This window comes from Protopterus annectens, chromosome 2.part0 (assembly GCF_019279795.1).
Source record: "Protopterus annectens isolate FY-2018-M chromosome 2.part0, PAN1.0, whole genome shotgun sequence".
Classification (NCBI taxonomy): Eukaryota; Metazoa; Chordata; order Ceratodontiformes; family Protopteridae; genus Protopterus; species Protopterus annectens.
The window spans coordinates 1,308,574,366-1,308,595,948 of record NC_056728.1 but is presented as its reverse complement, the minus strand read 5'-3'; the positions used below and the strand labels follow the sequence as shown (position 1 = coordinate 1,308,595,948).

Genomic DNA, 21,583 nt, shown 5'->3' with positions numbered 1-21,583 from the left:
TATATGGTATGTTTCTGTAAACACTACAGCCACATGTTTGTCCAATGCAGGATATCTATCACCTTGTGTCCCCAGGTCTCTCATTACATGTTAAGTACGTAATGGGTTAACAACTATGTGGTAATTGGTGGGCACTTACTGTATATCCACGGGGGTTGATTATACACTTTTCTGCAATTAGCTTGCTGACATGGCTATGGCACCAGTTGTCTGTTTCTATGTGGTCCTTTTGTGGGATGCTTGTGTCAGCTGGAGGGTCAGATATGGTGGGCAGTTTGTAGTCCTCTGCAAACATGTTCAGACACAGTCCTTCCATGTTGGCCTGTACCTATGGGACATATATACCAAACGAGGGAGGTCCCAGGACCAAGCCTTGTGGGATGCCAGCTATATCTGGTTTGTAGTCTGACATGGCTGCAGCATGTCTGACCATGTCAGTTCTGTCCTTGGTCTGGCTTGCAACCCCACTACTGACATAGGGGTTTATATTTAAGCTGGTGAGCATATCTATAATGAACATGTAGGGTATTGTATAGAAGCCTTTGCAAGGTCCAGCTACACTGTGTGGACCACATTGCCCTCATCAATGACCTTAATGACCGTTTCAAATGAGTCAAACATGTTTAGGGGCAGGATCTGCACTTAAGAAAGCCACACTGGGTAGGGTCCTGTGTCAGTAGGTCCCCAATATCTTTATGTCTGCAGTACATGCTGATCCTTTCCATAGCTGTGCAGACCGAGCTTCTCAGGATTCTGGGGTGGTAGTTCAGTATCCATTCAGGCAACACCTTTGTTGAGAAGGACCACTGTTGTTGTACACTGCTCTTTGGGTACATATCCTGTGGTAAGGCTGACATTGAGCAGTAGTGTGATTTGGCATTCCATTCTTCTTGGAGTCCATGTTGGACTCGGCCCAGGACACCATCTCATACCATTCCTGCTGTGTGTTTTGCTTTGTAGATGCTGGCTGTTAACTCAGCATCTGCAATGTCAGGGGGCCAGCAGTCTGCTGGGATAGATATTTTGCATTCTGGGGGGGGGGGTTGCACTGCACCTGTCAGGATGTATGTTGGCAATATGAGTGTGTGTTTGGTATGTTGTTTGTAATATTTGTGTGATTCAGAGCATATCTGTGAATTCCCAACACGGTTCCTACCATCAGTTGTGGAAGCCTTGGGATTATAATTAATGTCCTGTACAATTTGTATCTTCATAGGTTCATACTAGGCTATCCACCCTAGGGCATTTGTAAGACTAGCCAAAGTGTGTGCGGCTTTCGCCACCCCTTGCTATGTGAATATTATGGCCATTTATGATTTGCTTTGCTGTGCCTCTGTCTGGACGTGACGCAGTGAAGACCCCCCAGTGTAACTCTACGATCATCCATCCACTTGGCAAGATTCCTGTTGAGTGTCAGTGAGGGGATCTGACAAACATGGAGAGGGGCTCTGCCTAACATGGAGTGGGATTCTGTTCCAGGGTGTGGGGAGCCTCTGGGTTATGTATCTGTCCCTCCAGCACATCCTATTTCATTATGTGTTGAGGTTGACATCTCTCACAGCTCTGATGGCTTTGAGTTTTCTGGGGTGCAGCATGTCCATTACTCCTGTATTGGACATGGCCTTGTACAACAGACATACAATGCCTCTGTGTAGGCAGTATGTGACTGCATTCAGCTGGGGTGTCTACATCCAGGCAGCATATGACATATATTTGAGACCCTTTATCCTCTTGGTGAGGTACCTTTGAGGTCTTTCTAACTGCTGCAGGTGTCAGGTAAGGTACATCCCAAATGAGGCATTGTACTAGATTATGGGTCTGATAAGAGAACAGTATAGGGGCACAATGACCTCTGTTGATGTAGGTGTGAATCCTTTCATGATACGGTGTCCAATACAGTCTTCCTAGCCACATTGGCAATGTGAGTGTCACATAACAGGTTACTGTCCACTTGTGTCCCTAGGTCCCTGATTACTCCTTCCATACATAATGGTTTACCACCTATGTGGTAATTTGTGAGTACCTTGTTTGGTATTTGGTGGGACATTCATACTGTCCAGTGTCTTCAGGACGGCTGGGTAGGGTTCCTGTGTGTGAGAGTGTGGTCTGTAGCATGCTACAGACTGTACAGCAGTCTTGCCTACGGTTAGTTGCACATGGGTGGACTCCAATGCCTTGTGCATTTCAGTTACCTGGACGCATGGGTGTCTGTGCTGAATATGGATACTCACCCTCCTTTTATGTTTTGTTCCAGGTTTTGGGGCCATAACGCATGATATGTGGTATAACCTGGTAGTGCTGGTGTGCTGTCAGGAGGCTTGCAGCAGGTTTCTGTCACTGCACAGACATCGATGTTCTCCATACTGGGGATGGCTTTGGGAGCATGCATATTGAGGTTTACACATCTGGCATTGGTCAGCATTACCCTTATGTTTCTTTCCACTTGTGTTTTGTAGGGTGGTGGGTTAGTCTTTTCAGTCTTGCCTACGAAAGGCTCTATGGAGGTGGCAAAAGCCTTATCCAATATCCAGACGCCCAGGGGTAACAGGTGCAAGCCAGCTGCGTGGCTTGTCAAGCATGACATCCCAAGCAGACAGACATTGGATCCCCTTGGAATGACACCAGTAATTGTGCCACTTGTTATAACTGATCATTCCGTGTTTGTACTGTGGCATCATTCTTGGTGAGGGTAGGATGCTGCAAACGGTCAGTGTCATACTGGCCTGGACTACATAATCGGGAAGCTCATCTATGTCTCTTTTCATGTAGTCTGGGGAGGTACATCTCAGGTCATTCACACCAGCATGGACTATGACTGCATCATATTTCTACTTGCTTTGGGGTGACCTGCATACTTGTGTTATGTGGCGTATTGTAGCAGCCTACAGGCAGCTTACTGTACCCTTTCCCTTGTTCAGTCTGGTGTGTGGGACAGCAGCGTGTCTCACTATGGAGTCACCTATTACAACTGTATCAGGCATGTTGTTTCTCCTTCTGGCCTGTGACTGTTTGGCACACCAGCTTTGTGTACTATGTATTGCATGTGCTATGTTTGGAGGTTGTTTGATTGGGTGTCTGCTTTGGAGGCCTCTGTTGGTGTGGTGTGGTTGTAATTCGGGCCTCCGGGAATGTTTTTCTGTGTTTATGTCTTTGGTTTGCAGTTGTGATAGGTCTATGTGGGACTGGGTTTGTGGTGTGTGTGGTTACCTTCTCCTCCTGACTAGTTTTGGGAGTGCTGAGTTGAGGGAGCTCAGCCTCCAGTTTGGATAGATGGTTGCATCTCTCACATATATTTGTATTTCTTGGGGGGAGTTGGGGGTTGCCTGTACTTGGGGCAGGTGTAACATTGCCTCAAGATTCACAGATTCAACTTGTTGTGGCTGGCCTTAGTGGATCGTATGTGTGGACATATTTTATTGCCATACTACTGATCAGTGATTACTTCTTTTTTTATGTTTGCTCTATCATGTAGTAGCTTCTTCATTCTCTTGCATGGTTTGGTTATGGCTGGTGTCCACCATGCCAGATGCCTGCGTGTATGGCATTGTGTCTTAGGATTGCATAATCCAAGCATTCCTGGCAGTGTTCATGGAATGCCTGTATAACAGGTTCTGAGGTGTGGCCCATATTTTGCACCTGCACAGGACCTTTAATGGATTCCACATCAGTTTGGAGGAGTGCAAATTTTGCTTTACACATGTTTTTCACTGTGGTTTTCTGGCCAGGGACTGTGGTCAGGATGTGTATATCCAGTGTTATTACTCTATGGTCTGGTCTTACCAGTGAGCAATACACTTCTCATCTTGCCATCCAGTACCCATGTTGCTGATTATCACATCCAGTATGCTTAACCCTCTTGTGGGAATGGTACGTTGTTCCTGGGCATTTTGGTTTATGGATTCTATGAACTTTTGTCCTACAGTGTTGGAGCTAGTATAATGCTCCCAGTCTATATCTGGGTATTTTCAGTCACCCAATATAATGTGGTTTGGAGGACTTGATATATTCATGTATTCCAACATAGGCCAGGTGCAGTTCCTGGTGTTGGGACGGTAGTCTGTAGCAGGCTATAAACTGGGGGGCAGTTTTAGCCACTGTTACTTGACCATGGCTAGTCCATGCTGCTTCTTGTTGTGGTACCAACATGGGTGTGTGGTTATCCTTGACAATTATTGCTAGTCACCCTCCTTTTGTAGCTGGTTCCATGTTTTGAGGCTGTACAGCACAGTATGAGGTGTAACCTGGTAGTGTTAGGGTGCTGTTGTGAGCCTTGACCCAGTTTTCTGTTACAGCACAGATATCAACATTCTCCATACTGGGTGAGTTTAGACTGCATGCATCTTGCTGTTTAAACTTCTGGCATTGGGTAGCATTACATCTAGGTTCTTATCCCTTCTGATACCTATGGAGGTAGGTTTGTGTTTTGAGCCTTACCTATTCAGGGCACGCTGTGGGTAACAACAGCCTTTGCCAGTATCCATACGGCCTGCACTGACAGGTGCACGCCAGTCCTAGCAGGTGGAGCATCATGTCATGCTCAGCATGTCATCCCAGGCTGGCACACATTGGATCCCCTTTGACTAACTGCAATACTTCAGCCAATTATTGCACTTGATCATCTCATTGTCATATTGTGGCATGATGCTTTGTGAGGGTAGGATGTTAGTCACGGTCCTCAGGTGTGCATATAGTACATGGTGTTACATTACTTAACACATGGCATTCATGCCTCAGGTGGTGCTGCAGGGCTGCCTCTGTCGGATGCACATATTACACTCCCTGTACATGTTTGTGAGCAGGTCATGTCATTTTAGGCATCCCTGTTATTATTTGAGTGAGTCAGAGGGGGTATCATTCCCAGGGTTCCTACTGAGCCATTGTATGTGCTATGTGTTGCCTCTTTGCCAAGGCCAGGGCATACTGGGCACGCCTCCTTCTGCCTACTGGGGCAGGCTCAGGTTGTTCCTCCTCAGAGTCACGCTCTGCCTGTGATGGCCTTGGCAATGGTGGGGGGCTGTTTGGCCCAGCCCTATGCTGGTCCTGCTGCAGCTGTTTTCACAGGATCATATTATGTAGCATAGCACATACCATGACAATTTGGGTACATGTGGTTGGTGTGTACTGCAAGGCTCCACCAGATGTGTCCAGACACCGGAACCGTAACTTGAGCAGCCCAAACACACGCTCTATTATATTACGTGTTTGTGCGTGTGCCTCATTATGGCGTTCCTGTTCAGGTGTGTGTGCGCGCGTTTCTGATGGGTGTCATCAGCCACGGCTCCAGTGCATAACCTGCATCCCCCACTAGGTGTCCGTGTGGGATGTCCCCATTGGCAAATGTCTGGTACAGCTGTGTCAAATGCCAGATGTGGGAATCATGGTATCTCCCAGGGCAACCAGCACACACATTCATTATTATGCCCTGGGCATCACACACGACCTGGCAGTTGGAGGGGAAGCCCTTGCGGTTAATGTAGGCCCTACCCCGCTCACCTGCTGGTGCTTTGATGCATATGTGCGTGCAGTCTATTGCACCCACTACCTCAGGGTATTCCACTATTTGCTGGAAGAGACGCATATTGCTGGCCAATACCTCACGGGCATTGGGGAAATATACATAAATAAATAATATCAAACCACCTACTCAATCCCAAGAAAACTAAGTTAATGCTTTTTACCTTAAAAAGTTCCCAAAATCAAAAGCAAACCTTTACCATAAAATCAGAAAATAATACTGTCATTGAAAGTGTAACTCACAGTAAACTTCAAGGTGTTATAATAGATGACAATCTCAAATATGACCAGCATATACTACACATCATTAAATCTGCACATCAGAAACTAGGCTCCCTTTATAGGATCAATGGATTCCTTAAAGATACTGCAAGAAAAAACTCACAGTAAACTTCAAGGTGTTATAATAGATGACAATCTCAAATATGACCAGCATATACTACACATCATTAAATCTGCACATCAGAAACTAGGCTCCCTTTATAGGATCAATGGATTCCTTAAAGATACTGCAAGAAAAACTCTACCCACCACCTTCTTATTGCCATCTCTCTTGTACGCCATTCCTATCCTAACAAACAATATTCAAATAAAGAAAACCTGCCTCTTAATACAATAAAATAGCTAAATTTCCCATCAATCTCCCTCACAGGACCCACCACTATCATAGCTTAAATCAATTAAAACTAGCTTATACAACTACCTAACATAGTCACAACTAACTACAGCACACAAGCTAATCACCCAGAAAAATGCTCTGCACTACAAAATTTATTACTGCCCCACTCTCCCGCAATAGACCTCTGCTCTAGTAAATTCTTGTTACTTACAAGCAAGTCAAATAATATTGCAGGAGACCCGCTCTACTCCCAATACGTTGCTGAACTCTGGAATAGTATCCCCACACAAAACTCTCTGACACACACTAGTTTTAAACGACTGCTTGAACAACATCTTAACCAACCCCGGTCCTGCACATGCTCATCTCAAGTTAAGACTTTGTGATCACCGTACAATACTCTCGAAATACTCTCCTTAAAAAGAACACTCTCGACCTTTCACTGGAATGAGAGAACAATTTCTATACATAACTGCTGCATTCTGTACAATCCAATAAGCTGCATGTGGGCTTTCTCTTTGGCGACTTCCACCTCTGCAAAATCTTAGAATATATAAATGTAACCACGGTTTGTGTAGAATGTAGAGAGAAGTGCAACTATTCTCTGTATTTAACTGGAACTTAGTATAATGCAATGTAAGCAAATGAGTTTTTTCCTCCCTGGATCTCTGCTAAAAATGGGTATTAGCCAGTCGGGCTTTCCCAGTAAACAAGGACAAATATATTAAAATCTGTATAAAGCAGAAAAATGTGGAAAAAAAAAATCAAGAAAAAAAGCACAAATGGAAATATTTAAACAGAGTATCACAGTTCTTGGTACACTTTCTCTTACTTTATAAATAAGGTCAACAGGGGAATGGAGAAAGGAGATTCTGCTGATAGGGAAGTTTACAATTGGGGGTACAATTAAGGGTACAAAAAGTAAGTAAGAGGGGGCTGGAATTTACTAGAGGATGCCAACAAAGGAACCAAGGCATTGGGAACAAATAATCACAGAGGGGAAAGGTACTAAAATGGGAAAAACATTTGGATTGCAGGCTAGAGATTTGATATCAATTCCTGATGGGGAATGCAAAATATAGACAAAAGAGAAAGGGATAAGGTAAACCTAAAGGAAAGGTCTGCACTGGTTGAGCATATAAAATACTGCACAATAATTACAGCAATCAGTGTATATCAGAAAAGACTGGGAAAATCTAAAATATGTAGTTTTTTTTTTTCCTGGAAGTGTTTACATATATTCCTTTTATACTCCACGCAGAAGAATTTTTTCTCGGGTTAATGGCAAATGTTGGTTGTATAATGAGGAAGAAAAACATATCTGGGAGCATATATTATCTGGAAATGGCTATCATTGTATGAAATGTTTCGGGGTTATTCAGATGATTAACTCTACCACCCATAGTTAAAAAGGCACGTTATTCACCTGATGTACATGATGGCCTTCTTCACAGACAGACGTCATCTACTTATAACCCATTTCTACTGGTACACGAGCTGAACTACAAGCATCATCTCAAAAACTGATAACAGAAGGCTAAAGGCTCAAACAATTGCTCCTTCTGAAGGACATGTTTAAGCCAGATAAGCACTACATACAATAACAATCAACAAAAAAAATTCATATAAAGGAGGCAATGTTCCAACCATTCTTATATACAACACAAGCTGGCCAACTAAGCAATGCCATACTGTGGGACAAACTGTGCCCAGCCTGTCAGCCAATCACACAGTTATCTTTAATCTCAGAAAATGAAAGAAATAATTTTGTGACAATTATTTCTGTGTATACCCTCCTTAGTAATTCCACCAAGCAAAGGACTGTTGGTAGTTGAATACCTCAAACTTGAGCAGAAGTTCAGAATACATACATTAATCTGTGATCAAGAAGTTGATTTCTGCTATGTGCTCTTCAACTTGCAAAATAGAGCATTTGTCCAACAAGCCTGGTCAATTCCTGCCAATGTACTCACTCCACTTTTCTAGTAGTTTGATCTTTTTGAGTGTGAAAGCTTTTCCATCCATTTTCAAAGAGGTCTTTGTTGCCTATACTCTTAAGAGGCCACCTTTAACAGTCTGAAAATAATCACCCAATCTCCAATTTTTCCATTGCAGTTAAGGCTATTAAGGAAAAAATGATGTTGTATAAGAACTATCCACAATCTTTCCGTGCTTTTCAAGCAACTTCCCAAAAAGTTAGTACTGCGTTTGCCCCCATAAAAACAGTGGCAAAATGAGATCAACACTATTATTTTGTATTAGACATCTTCAACCACTCAGCTGAATTTGAGACCATAGATCATACTGTGGATTTTCACCTCATGAAAATACCTTAAGAGTGTTTTCTGAGAAACTCTTACACTTCTCACCCAATCCCAGCTGTGGGGTTCTGTAGGGCTGCTACAATGCAATTCATGGTGTACATGCTTCCAAATGAAGCCATTCAAGGCAAGAGTTTAAAAGGTGTCATTCTAATATTCCACTGAATTCCTTTAAAAACATAGATCTGTCTTGTTAACATCTGCTAGAAGTTTGGATAACATTCTTAGCTGGATGAGAAAAAAAGATGCCTTCTACCCAATCCACTCAGCATTAGCATCACATCTAAAAATAAAACATTACCATCACATTTATTTATGCTACCTTCATACTCTATGCAGCTCCATAACTTAATCCCAATAGGTTCACAGGAAAGTACTAGGTTAGCTTGCCCTTCCAGGCTATCTTAAGCCCAACCAATTTCTCTTTTGGTGCTTAAAATTAACCTATCCTGTTTGGTGTTAGGATTGTTCTTGCCCATCCCGTGGTCGATAATTACACATTAGCGCTAATGAGAGTAACTGGGATCATACAACAGAAAACTTGAAGGTACCCACGTGTCTATATTATAAAGTAGAAGCTTTAGGTAATCGAATACCTAAAGCTCGACACCTAAACAGCGAAAGCTGTAAACATCGGCCACTTCCGCAAATTCGAATTCGCTTAGCTGGAGAAAATAAAAATTTCAAACCCTAATCAACTAGATATACCAACTCCAAGATCGCTTTGGGTGGTATGTTCCAGAGTAGTGGTACCTCCTGTGAGACATGCAGGACCCTCAAAAATGTTCAGTTCATGTTGCAGAAGAGATTTAGATCTCTGAACCAAGAATTTCTGATGCGATTTGACTTGCTAATGTGCAATAGTTTCCATCACTATTGGGTCGGATGATGCCTTGTATGCCAGACATGGGTCACACCTCTTAGTCTGTAGGATGCAAAATACGACAGGGATTTGAGGTGGTTCATGTAGGACATATTGCTTAGGCCATGCATTCTTTTAGTAAGGTATTTATGTGGGATCTCCAGATGTTGTACATGTCTGGATATATTCATATACATGACAAAAAGGGCATTATACTCAATGATGGCCTAATGAGGGTTGGGTTAAGGGGGGGGGGGGGGCAATGATATCACTAGATCTAGTCACAATCCCTTTGTTTATAAGTTGTGCAATATAGAATGGACTAAGACAGTGGACACATTGGTCAAAAGTTAGTTCACTGTCCACAGCCCAAATCTTGAACAAATAGGAAAAGCTTAGGGTGCACTAGATCTAGTCACAATCCCTTTGTTTATAAGTTGTGCAATATAGAATGGACTAAGACAGTGGACACATTGGTCAAAAGTTAGTTCACTGTCCACAGCCCAAATCTTGAACAAATAGGAAAAGCTTAGGGTGCACTGTCAATATGGTAATTCCCTGGGGGTAGAAGACTTCTCGAAAGGTAAAGGTAATGCATTTTTTATTAACTGGTTCTAAAATCATGGACTGAAAATAATCTGTCTGGGACAAACCTTCTCGCAGGATAGGCAAGTCATTTGGGGATTCAAAAACTGCTCTTAGCTTCCAGTCATCTGCAAACATGGTTTGCTAAAGCCCTCTGGTATTGGCTTTTACTTCAGTAAAAGTAGATGCCAAATAGGAGAGGTGCCAGCACCAAACCATAGCAGATTCCATTGGTAACTGGTCTCTTTGTGGAGGTAGCTTCTACTCGATCTCCTGCACCCTGTGAGCCAGCTGGCAATCCATCAGGTTTACTTCCAGTTTAATTTAGCTTTTCTACTATGTCAGAGTGAGAGATTGTGTCAAAAGCCATGGCTAGGTTGAGGTAAGCAGTGTGTACAGTTTTACCTTCATTCACTGCTTTGGTGACCTTCAAAGAAGCACACCAGGTGGAGCAAGTCCAACCTGCCCTTGAATCCAAACTGAGATGGGTCCAGTATTTGGAGGTTTCCCCAAGAACATACTGATTAGTTCCATCCAAGTCTTTCCATGCCTTTGCCTATGAGGTTGGTCAGACTTGTGGGTCTATTGAAGGTCCTTCCTTATGCAGGGGAAAGGAATGCAGCTATTCTCCATTCACTTCGTACAAACCCATTATGGAGGACAACACTGAACAGTATTAAGGGGTTAGTCAAATCTTGCTTCATGCTTAACATCTATCCAGGGATATCATCAGAACCCATCAATATAGTATTTTTAGCTTCTGATAGCATTTTCAGGACTTAGTCTTGTGTGATAGCTGGAAACAAGTTGGTTTCAGGTATATCTTTTAGGTCAGATGAAGAGGGGAGAGAGAGAGATGGATAAAGTTTGAGCTGAATTTATTGGCCAGTGGGTTAGCTATATCTTCATCCTCAGAACGTCATTCACATTCAGCTCAGCACATTGCTGCATTGTGCTTTGAAGATTATGAACATAACTAAAAACGGCCTTGCGATCGTCTTTAGATTGGGTGTCTATTTTAACCTCAAACTTGGCTCTGGTGGATTTTTATTAAGCTCATGTGTTTGTTTATTTCAAGGAGGACAGTTTTACATGAGTATCTACCAGGCAATGGACTGATGTTTATGTCACAGGTTTGAGAGTTAGGCTGTTTTGAAGGACTGGCTGACAGCTTGTGGACAGTAGTTATTTTAAAGATAAACTAATAGCAACTATTACCCAAATACAAGAACCAAATTCCACTGGCGGACCCCTTAATGGCATACATGCTTTAGTATCGTCACATTAGGATTATAGCTATGCTCAATATGGCTATGATTAGGGCAACATACAAGTCATACAGAATGCAGTCACTGGCACTTTGTGCTTTTCTCATACAATACCTACTATGCATATTTTGCACCTGCTGCTGCTAGCATTTAGATCCAAGTTTAAAAACTACAGCCCTCACTTGTTCAACTTTACACGGGGGTTCCCCTTTACATCAGTTATCAAGACCTTAACCAACTTTGTTGCTGCACTCATCTAGATGGATATTCCAGGATTTCCATGGTTCAGCTAAAGCACTCCTTTAAAATCACCTTTCACTTTGTTGTATCTTTCGGCTTTTCCCAGTTAGGGGTCGCCACAGCGGAACCCCGGTTCGCTAATGACTGGCAGCAGATTTTTACGTACCGAGTTGCCAGCCCTGACGCACAACCTTCAACGAAGGTACGCCCATTCACACATGTCTCCACACAGAAGACGCTTTAGCTGAGAATCGAACAGGACAACGTCTTACTGTAAAGCGACAACGCTAATTTAAAATCACCTTTCACTATGCTCTCTGTATTCACTATTTTACTGGTCTAGGTCTGAGTCAGCCATGAAACTTTTCAAGAACTCATTAAAATGTTCTTATTCCCACAGTACAATCAGCTGCTTTGTAACCAACTACTAGCGGTTCCTACAGAAATACTGTTTTAAAAGTTTGATTCATACAAGTTATGTACATTAAAGACAGCCTTAACATTTACAAATATATGGATGGAAGCTACTAACAGCCAGCAAATATTACCCATCCTACCTCCTTCCTTCCCATCTAGAAATGCACAGGTTCTTCCAGTTTTTTCCAAATCCACCCTCTCAAAGAATGTGTCACTATTTGTCAGTTAACAGTCATTCCTGGCAATTGCAGCACCTGCATGTTCTAGGTCAACATGAGGGGAAACACCGGCCACAGCAAAGAGCTGGTGTAGGTGTTCATTATACTTAAGATGAAATAAAAAATGAAAAAAGCCAAGCCCCATTTTGCCGCAGGTTGTGAATTTTTCTATGATGACTTCATGTTTTCTTAATACTTCATACAGAAGGGGACATATAAAATTGTTATGAACTAAAATATTTGATAATTTATTATGTAATGTTGGCAAACGTATGCCTATTACAGTATCCAGGCACTATTCCTTGAGTTTTTAGTTACTGATGACGTCAAACTTGTGGCAAGTGGTCAAATTACTTGTGCTACCAAGCAAACGGTGTATGCTTTAAAATGCTCCTGTGGATTATTTTATATCAGGGAGACTTGAACATTTAAGGAACATCAGAACTGCTAGGGCATAAAGTCTCTTAGAGGAGTATTTTGCTTTAAAATACAATAAAAATTCAGATGGCTTGACTGCCACTAGTTTTCTTTTATGGATAATCATTTGATCAAAAACAATTACTGCACAAAAGAAGTTTAAGTATTTTAAAACATAAACACACTAGCACAACGCATAACTAATTCCAGTTTATTTCCTTATTTAATCATTTGAATGTTTTTAATTTATTGTTGGAAAGATTTCAATAGAAATAAGTGTATGTCATTCATTAAATATGTATATATATGTATGTATCATTCTGTCTATATTGCACACACACACACACACACACACACACACACACACACACACACACACCTATGTATATATTTATATTCACAGGCTGTAGCATACTACTTCCTTTGAAGGCATTTATGCTGATTTGCTAGAAGTTGCGTTTAATAAACAGAGTGTTGTACCACATTTTTTTCACATTTTATAGTAGTCGTTCATTTAAAATACACAGGGGGCTTCTCTGTGACCAGCACTTTATCTTAGGTCAGGCTCAGCTCCCTTTTGAGAGTGGAAGGCCTGATAAATTTTCAAACTATCTGGGCTCTCTGTAACAGAGACTGCTTTCAAAACTAAATGTGAATTAAGAAAACTTGATGCCAAGGTTTTTGAAACTGAGCTTGTGCATTTGTTTTGCATACCACCTCCAAAGATAAACAGGTTAGCACCGAACAAGATGGCTTCATATCAGTTGACTGGATACATTAACATTAGATCGATAATGAAGAAAGCCACACCAGTTTCAATTCTGAGCTGTGACTTTAAAGCATCATTGCCTATAGTAGCCAAGAAAATAGACAGACATGGATCAATATGGCTTGGGGGGGGGGGGGCAAACTTTTGACAACATTAACTGCGGTGGTGGTGCTGCGGTAGCGTTGTCGCCTCACACAGTAAGACGTTGTCCTGTTCGATTCTCAGCTAAAGCGTCTTCTGTGTGGAGACATGCGTGAATGGGCGTACCTTTGTTGAAGGTTGTGCGTCAGGGCTGGCAACTCGGCACGTAAAAATCTACTGCCAATCATTAGCGGACCGGAGTTCCGCTGTGGCGACCCCTAACCGGGAAAAGCCGAAAAACGCAACAACAGCATGATAATGATTCAAAGGGAAGCAGGGTACCAGAAACCTTGTTATCGTTAAGTCTTGATGCAGTGGAGACATTTGATAAAGAGTCAGACTGGATTTTACAAGAAGGGAAATGGCAGCATTTCCATTTCCTGATAGGATCATGGGGCTAATTAGGAAGTGTCCTCTTTCTAGTTTGCCCTATACTTACAGCCATTGGTGAAGAAAATACAGATTTGCAAATTGAAAGATATAACTAGTAAAGTACTCAGTGAGGGTAAAATAAAGGCTATACACCAGAAAAGTATGTTGCCACACACACTACTGATTCAGCAATACTCATTTATGGGGACATAAGACGTAATATTTAGGTACTTGGATTAAAACGGATTATATTACAGCAGCTAAGGATATGCGAGAACAAACTAAAAAAATACAAAAAGTGAAAAGATGAAAGCTCTTGTCAATGGATACAGACAGTAAGGTACAAGCAGTAAAATGTTTCTAGCCCCCTTTAGTGTTCCATACTGGCCAGGCATAGTTCTATAAACAAGAGGAGAAGCTGTGGACCAAAGTTAGTAACGAATTGAAGGAATGTATTTGGGAGGGAAAGCGCTAAGTGGGAGAAGTTGTCTCTCCCAACAGTAAAAGGTGGTTTAGGATTACCAGATTTGAAGGGACACTTTAGAGCCACACGTTTAAGGCTTACATATATACTGCAAGGAGAGGATTGCAAATCAAAGTGTTGAGTGGGGCACCCCCTTGAACACACCAATTCCATGATTGTATACTTGCAGATTAAAGACTACAATATCCTTATCAAATATGACGTACTTCAGCGCTAAAAAGTACATTTAATTCTTTCTCATGGCTGTGAGGTGAGGGGGGTGTAGAGGGGAGATAAAGCCCCCCTTGGAGGGGTATAGGGGCATGCCATTGATTTGACGTCATTTGCTTCATTCAATATTCGTGGATTCACTCAACTGACATGAATCTAGTGAAATAAGTATCTGTGCAGCAACACTCAAACGTCATCTGACTATAACCACAACTCCATTAGGTGTAAGCCCTTTCCAAAAAAGAGAGCGAGAGAGATATATGGAAATATTGTTCTCATATGGAAATCCAGCCTTCTTTGCCTTTTAACATTATGTAAACAGCATTACAAACTAGAAAATATCCAAAACATTGCCTTTGCTCAATCAGAAGAATCATTTCAAATTTCTTCTCCTTCTGCTTCAAAAAGTCACCAAGACAAAGCAAACAAGCTACTGTAGCCTAGCATCAATCTTTGCAACTACTTACCTTCTAGTTCATCTTTTCGATAAGCCAAAACCTGATCTGGCATATTGACTTTATAACTCAATAGTGCTGCTATATTATTACAGCATCTTCTACAACAGGAAGTCCATAAGACTGCCTTTAGTATAATGGTTAAGGTCTTTACCACGCAAACACAAGGCACATGGTTTGATTCTGACCTTGGGTTATTCACTCGGCTTAAAGTGGCTCTTCGGGGCAGTTTGCCAAGTATTCACCTATGAACCTAAGATTACCCCAAAACTCATCAACAAGGAACATCTTTCTGTACAGAAGGCCAGTTTACTGCATTTCAAATTTGGTCTAGGTGTCATCAGGGGTAGGATCTACCTTCACTGAATGTTAGACTTTGTGACCTTGGAAGACTCATCAACCCTCTTCTGTACAGACTTATCATGAGGACCATGGAGCAAGCAAACAATACACTTTACACAATGTTAAACCTGCTCAAATTCATGTGAGACTGCAGTTTGTTATGAAAACAACAGGTTGCATTCCTTTAAAATAACAGATGACAAGGTTACTGAACTTTAACAGTTGTTTAAACAAACATGGCTATTCAACCAAGAAAGGCCTTATCTGAAACCAGCTGCACTTAAGAAATTCAACAAAAACGAAAAATCAACTGTTTTAATATAACCAATAAAATAAAGTGCAGCAAAGCTTTTGGGTTTCCCCTTCCTCAATGCTATACTGACAAATTAACCAGCTCAATTAAATAGCAATAAAATTATGTGACACAGCCAACCAACAATACAATACAATTAATAATTAGTACCACACACAAAAAAAATATACACACACACACACACACACACACATACATATATACATACATACATATACACAATAAAAAGTTATTTAAATTCATTAAAAATTCAATACGTTTTGTTTTTTTAAACTAAGCAAGGTTTCAAACTCACTTTATTGTTAATACCAGGGTAAACATCTGCCTGTAATCTCACTATCCAAGAATATTCAACATTCTCCAACAAGTTATTGACATCACCCCCCCATATTCTTATTTTAATAACCCTGAACTTAAATTATGTTCATTATTATTTTCAGCTATATGTTTGGCCAGCGCATTAGTCTGTATATTTCTTCTAATTTCGGACTTGTGCTCTATGATATGGTCCTTTAATCTCCCAGTACTCTTACCTAGATAAAATGAAGAACATTTGATACATGTAGCCAGATATATTATAAAAGTTGTGTTACAATTCGTATAACAATCAAAATTATACACACATGCAGCAACTACAATTATGACACGGGAAAGTACCTTTCTTATTGTCACCACAATAAACAGAATATGTTGAAGGGATAGATTCCTGTCCCAGAGACTTCCCATACTCTGGAACAGACTACCTATGTCAAACAGAGCTCCTCATTAGCACTCTTCAAGAAAAATCTTGATGACTGGATGGGAAATAGAAAATTCACCCTGGGGATCACTTTTGTGGCTCTGCTTGACAGATTTATTTTTTGTGGTACTACTTATTAATTGTATTGTCTTGGCTGGCTGTGTCATGACTTTTTTATTGCTACTATTTAATTGAGCTGGTTAATTCTGTCAGTACAGTACTGAGGAAGGAGAAAACAAAAGTTTTGCTGCACTTTATTTTATTGCTTATATTAAAACAGTTGAACATATCTGTGTACTTTTCTTATTTTGCTGCACTTAAAAAAAGAGTAATTTGTAAATTTCTTATCTATAGTAATCATTTTACAATGCAAGTATTATCTTCAGCAGCTATCAACCTGTTTTATACACCTAAAAGCTTCTCCCCCCTTCTACCAAACAAATTGCATATTTCCTTGTCCCTTTCAGATATCCCGTACTGAATATACAGCAGTCCACATCTTTGATCACAGACCTAATCCACTAAATGCATCCTCCTCAAAAGTACAAAAGTAGACCTCCTTCCTTTCATCAAATCCGCTCACTTTACAACCTCTAGAAACATAGTACAAGATTACCGCTTTGCTAACATATGATACACAACAAAACTCCAGTATATAAATAGTGCCATTGCAGGTCTTCATTGCACTTTGTGCTCTACTGAACTCCAGCATACTGCTCTTTATATTCAGTTCTTTTAACAGGTGCTGTTCTCGTACAGCGGGCAGGTATTACATATTCTACAGTTAAGAGTGTTACTTTAATTACTAGGTATAAAAATAATCCAACAGCATATTGACTGTTGCTTAACTGGTTCTAGGTACTTTATTAGTACAAAGAAAATTAAATAAACCCACGGTTATTTAACAGTCATTGTCCTTTCTAAGCATCTTAGCACTACAGTGCTCTTAAATGGTTTGTGTTGCACATTTTCTCCAAGTCCCAATGTAAATTATCAAAATGTCGCTAAGGAACATGTATAACCAAGAAAACAGGTCATTACTTACTTTTATCAATACAGTTTAGCTCAAAGTAAAAAAGGTGCGATACACTGTACTTTTTCCAGATGCTTTGTTGTGTGTGGTGGATAAACTTGTTTTTGTCAAGTATAACAAAACTAAAGACAAAACTGTGATTTCTAGAAAAAAAATTGCATCACTGCTAGTGGAAGTTCCCACTCTATTTTAAATTGCCCACTCATTAACATACAAATAGTCAAGAAAATAACCATTTAGAACTTCGCTCAAAGCAAGTGCCCACTTACAGACTTCATGACACGTGAACTAGAAAAAAAAAAATTACTAAAAAATTATGATATACTTAAAAAAAACACATTCAAAACCGAACTTGTGATGAATAAATGCATATGGCTGTGCAGTAGAGACAGCAGCAAGAAACACAGACAAAAGGAAAATGAAAAAGCAAGAACTGCTCAGAATGGAAAAAAAATTCAAGTTGAAACAGCACACGGTAAAAGGGAAGAATAACACTCTGTGACCAGGGGATGGAGGAGGATGTCAGATTCGCGTGCACTCTGTGACCAGGGGATGGAGGAGGATGTCAGATTCGCATGCACTCTGTGACCAGGGGATGGAGGAGGACGTCAGATTCGCACGCACTCTGGAGGACGTCAGATTCGCACGCACTCTGTGATCAAGGGATGAAGGAGGACTTCCTTAAAAATATGTGCGATGTGTGAGAAACAGTAACTCAAGGGCACATGCCCTAAACAAAACAACAACAGTGACAGGGCTAGCCACCTGATGGTGCAATCCTTAGTGCAACAGGACTGTCACTGTTGAAGAGACAACCTGACCCCATGTGGAAAAAATAAGAAAAATGGGGTGAGGATGGATTTCCTTCTACCCTACTATGATCAGCATCTGCTTGCTGGAGTGAAAGCACTTACGTTTATGGCAACATGGAGAACCTACTTCTATCTTTAAAAAAAACTTGCTTAAGACAATTAAATTCTTGTTATGACTATGTTAGTAGAAGCATGGGACGCACTGCAGAAACTACTTCTAGGCTACAGGATTTGCTTAGGACAATTAAAACCTTTTTACGCTTTGTCAGTAGCAACAATCATGCTCATGATCTAGAACAAACTTTAAAGCAAGCAGTGTTGCTTCTCGTTCTCACTAAAACAGTCATCCAGCTTGGCAGCCACTACCTACATTCTACTCAGCAATTTCTTACACAATAAATGAAGCCCATTAAAGGCTATTTGTTATTAATAATTAAGAGCACCTTATCTGAAATTATTTAATTTAAGAAATTCAGTAATTTCACATTTTCAACACCATCAACTGTCCCAGCCCCAGTATGATGGGCTGTAATCCTTACCAGTGGGCAGAAGGCAAGCAACAGCTTCTTTTCACCACAGTCTGCCCATTTCCACGGGGTGGGGAGAATATGACAACATAATATGTATGCAAATACAAATGCGTCCCCCAACTGCTACTTCAACTAACTATAACAAAACATTGCTAAGTATCAAGCATTGAGAATGGATACTTGGTACCAACTCAAGACACAAAAACTATCCCGTACATGTTAAAACTTTTAAGGTCTTTTCTCCCCCATTAGAGCTTAGCCTTCGTGGTGTGCATGAATTTCAGCAAACAGCACTCCAAACACCGATTCCTTAGCACTAACTCTTGTTGGCATCTTATTATTCTACTACAGGATTTCGCAATAACAAATGAGTTACACAACTAATACACTTAACCTGAAAAAACATAAAATTCAGATTATGCAAGCCATATGCAGTCACTAGACTCTACCTTATGCTCCTAAAATATAACCAAATATTTCACTACACCACATTGCCAAATCAGCATCACAACAGCTAAAACATAGAAACAACCAACTGCAGCCACAAATCAACCACTACATGAAATTCCATACACAAAACCGCTCTTTATACGCTGTTGGCAACTACCAAGTGACTGCAAAAAATCTGCAAACACTCAGAATACGGGGTAGGGCAGAATGATTTTACGTTATACAGCAGTAGACAGCATTTGAAGACGTACGTACACCCCCTTTTGCCTATAGGTCTGTGTAAACACTTACCACGTATGTTGATCCGCCGTCCCCAGATCGGACCTCTGTCTCCGGGATGGAGAAATGCATCTTTCCGAATTTAAACTGCTGACTCTTCCGGGAACTAGAAGCACTGCAAACAAATTGCTACTTTACAGCGAAAGTACGTCTTTAAAGGGGAGGAAAAAATAATAGTGTGATGTTCTCTCGCGTTATTTCTGCATTTATATTATTACAGACCTGGCTAGAAATCCAGGCAGATCAGTTTCCTGCTCATAAAACTAATACTGCGTTGAAGTTCCCCCTCCTTGCCAGAGCCAGCGTCACAGTGGTTTCAATAGAACCTCCCCTCTCGCCAGAACACTAACGAGGTAAAAGAACAGCAGAATGTTGTTATGGTTCGACGTTCCGTCCCGTCAAGATCAGCTCGTCAAATCAAATCGCAGTTCCGCCTCCTAAAGCAAACTTCTGCAGTTCTCTAGTCTGCCTCCCGTAGCTTTTCCACTATGTTGTGGCAGATTTTCGCATATACCACATGTAATAAGAGTGGGGTGGTGATTAGTGGCATTAAAAGGAAATTGTTTCTGTGTTTTGTCTTTACTTAGTATTATTGAAGAGTAAACATTACAAACATAAATGATTAGTATGGAATTTTACGTGCAAGTTTAATCCCGTTAATGCTTGAAGAATCTCCATTGGTACGACGAATATGCACCCGGTATTTTAGTTGGTAGGGTCCATGTGTGCATTTATTTTTATTTTACTCCAAACGACAATTCCAAGCGTTTTATAAACAGTCCTTTGCTTTTAAAAGCTGCATACCTTGTCAGTAATATGCAGATTTCAAGTATATTACATAGTTCGCGTAAATTTGCAGAAGACAACCAAATATGATACAGTGTACCGTACGTGTGGGAAAGTTGTCAGCTTTTCCACTTGCAAAATACTGCTGCCCTTGTCTTGGTCACTGTATTTATTGACATCCAGATTGGAAAAATAAATATGTAACTGCCCACTCGGAAAAAAAACGAGGAGTGCACCAATTTTACCTGGCTTAGCTATGAATTTCCAATAAAACCCAAGAGCACTGCCATCACTAAATATTATAGGAAATCCTGACGAATGGGAGTGTACTGGATTTTATCATACTATCGAGCGCCTGAAAAAAGCACCACATACCCCATAACTGTGCCTGATGGCCTCCAGAATGTGCCTAATACTTTTAAATGTTCACCACTCTGGAGGTGAATAGTTGAGAAAATACATACCAGACTGAGATGTAAAGTATTACTACTCTGTCTCTGGGGAAGAAGTACTCAGCAGTTTAAATGGACCGTTCAGCTAAGAAAGGGCATTGGCGGGTTCCTAAGTGGGAGGAGATTTGTATGCTAATAAGGGAGCAATGTTTGCTCGGGATCTGCCGGTGGTAATCACCTTTTCACAGCGGCAGCGGTCGGTGACAATATGTTGATTAGCTGCAGTAATATTGCTTAGGTTTCTCTCTTTTGAATGAACATTCTTATTTTCAGGCCTGGTTTACCTCTATACCGGATGTCCCTGTTTTTGGAAGTATGCCTATATTTTCAGGATTGATTTACCCCTTCACACAATTATGTGAACCACCCCCCTCCATCACGTGTTTTTTTGAAATTGCTTAGTACACAGAAACCCCACTACGTGGTCCACATACTTGTGGCAACAATAACATGAAAAACGAGAACACACATCTTACATATTTCCTCTGGAAGAAAAATAAATTAATTTGGTGTTGAATATTTTTTCAGTACAGTGCACTACGATCTACAGATTGTACACCCTTTGATAATGGGCTTACATTTTGCCACGCTGTTTTTAAATATGCATTTCTGAGTAGTATCCCATATTCTTGCTGGAAAAGTTGTGTGCTACTTAGTGTTCACATTTTGTGATAATAAGATGCCCAGATTTTTAGCTGGATACACTAATTTTTCAAGGTCCCTTGTTCTTACTGTCGGTGTCTGCAAGCTGAGAGGTATAATAATGAGCAGTACGTATTAGGGTTGCCACCTTTTCAGATGCCCATAGTGGGACATTTTTTGTAGAAAGGTGAGATTTTGCAGGACAAAACATACCCATGGCCAATGTTAAGGAAATAACTTAATTTCCCCCCAAATAAAAGCTTATTATTGTAGTATTAGAGTTGCTTGTGCATTTCATATAACACCTGGGTGT

The 21,583-nt window shown here is 40.8% G+C and overlaps 1 protein-coding gene across 2 annotated transcripts in view; it reads right to left on the bottom strand.

Annotated features, from left to right (window-relative positions):
* Positions 1 to 20,575, bottom strand: part of SNX17 (sorting nexin 17) — a 1,062,675-nt gene extending 1,042,100 nt beyond the window's left edge. Inside the window, exon 1 of one of the 2 annotated variants that reach the window (XM_044061496.1) lies at positions 19,403 to 20,575. In XM_044061496.1, coding sequence (XP_043917431.1) covers positions 19,403 to 19,462 — 60 coding nt within the window. In that variant the 5' untranslated portion in view covers positions 19,463 to 20,575. The remainder of the gene's footprint in view (positions 1 to 19,402) is intronic. The other variant, XM_044061495.1, reaches the window with a different exon arrangement.
* Positions 20,576 to 21,583: the final 1,008 nt, after the last annotated feature.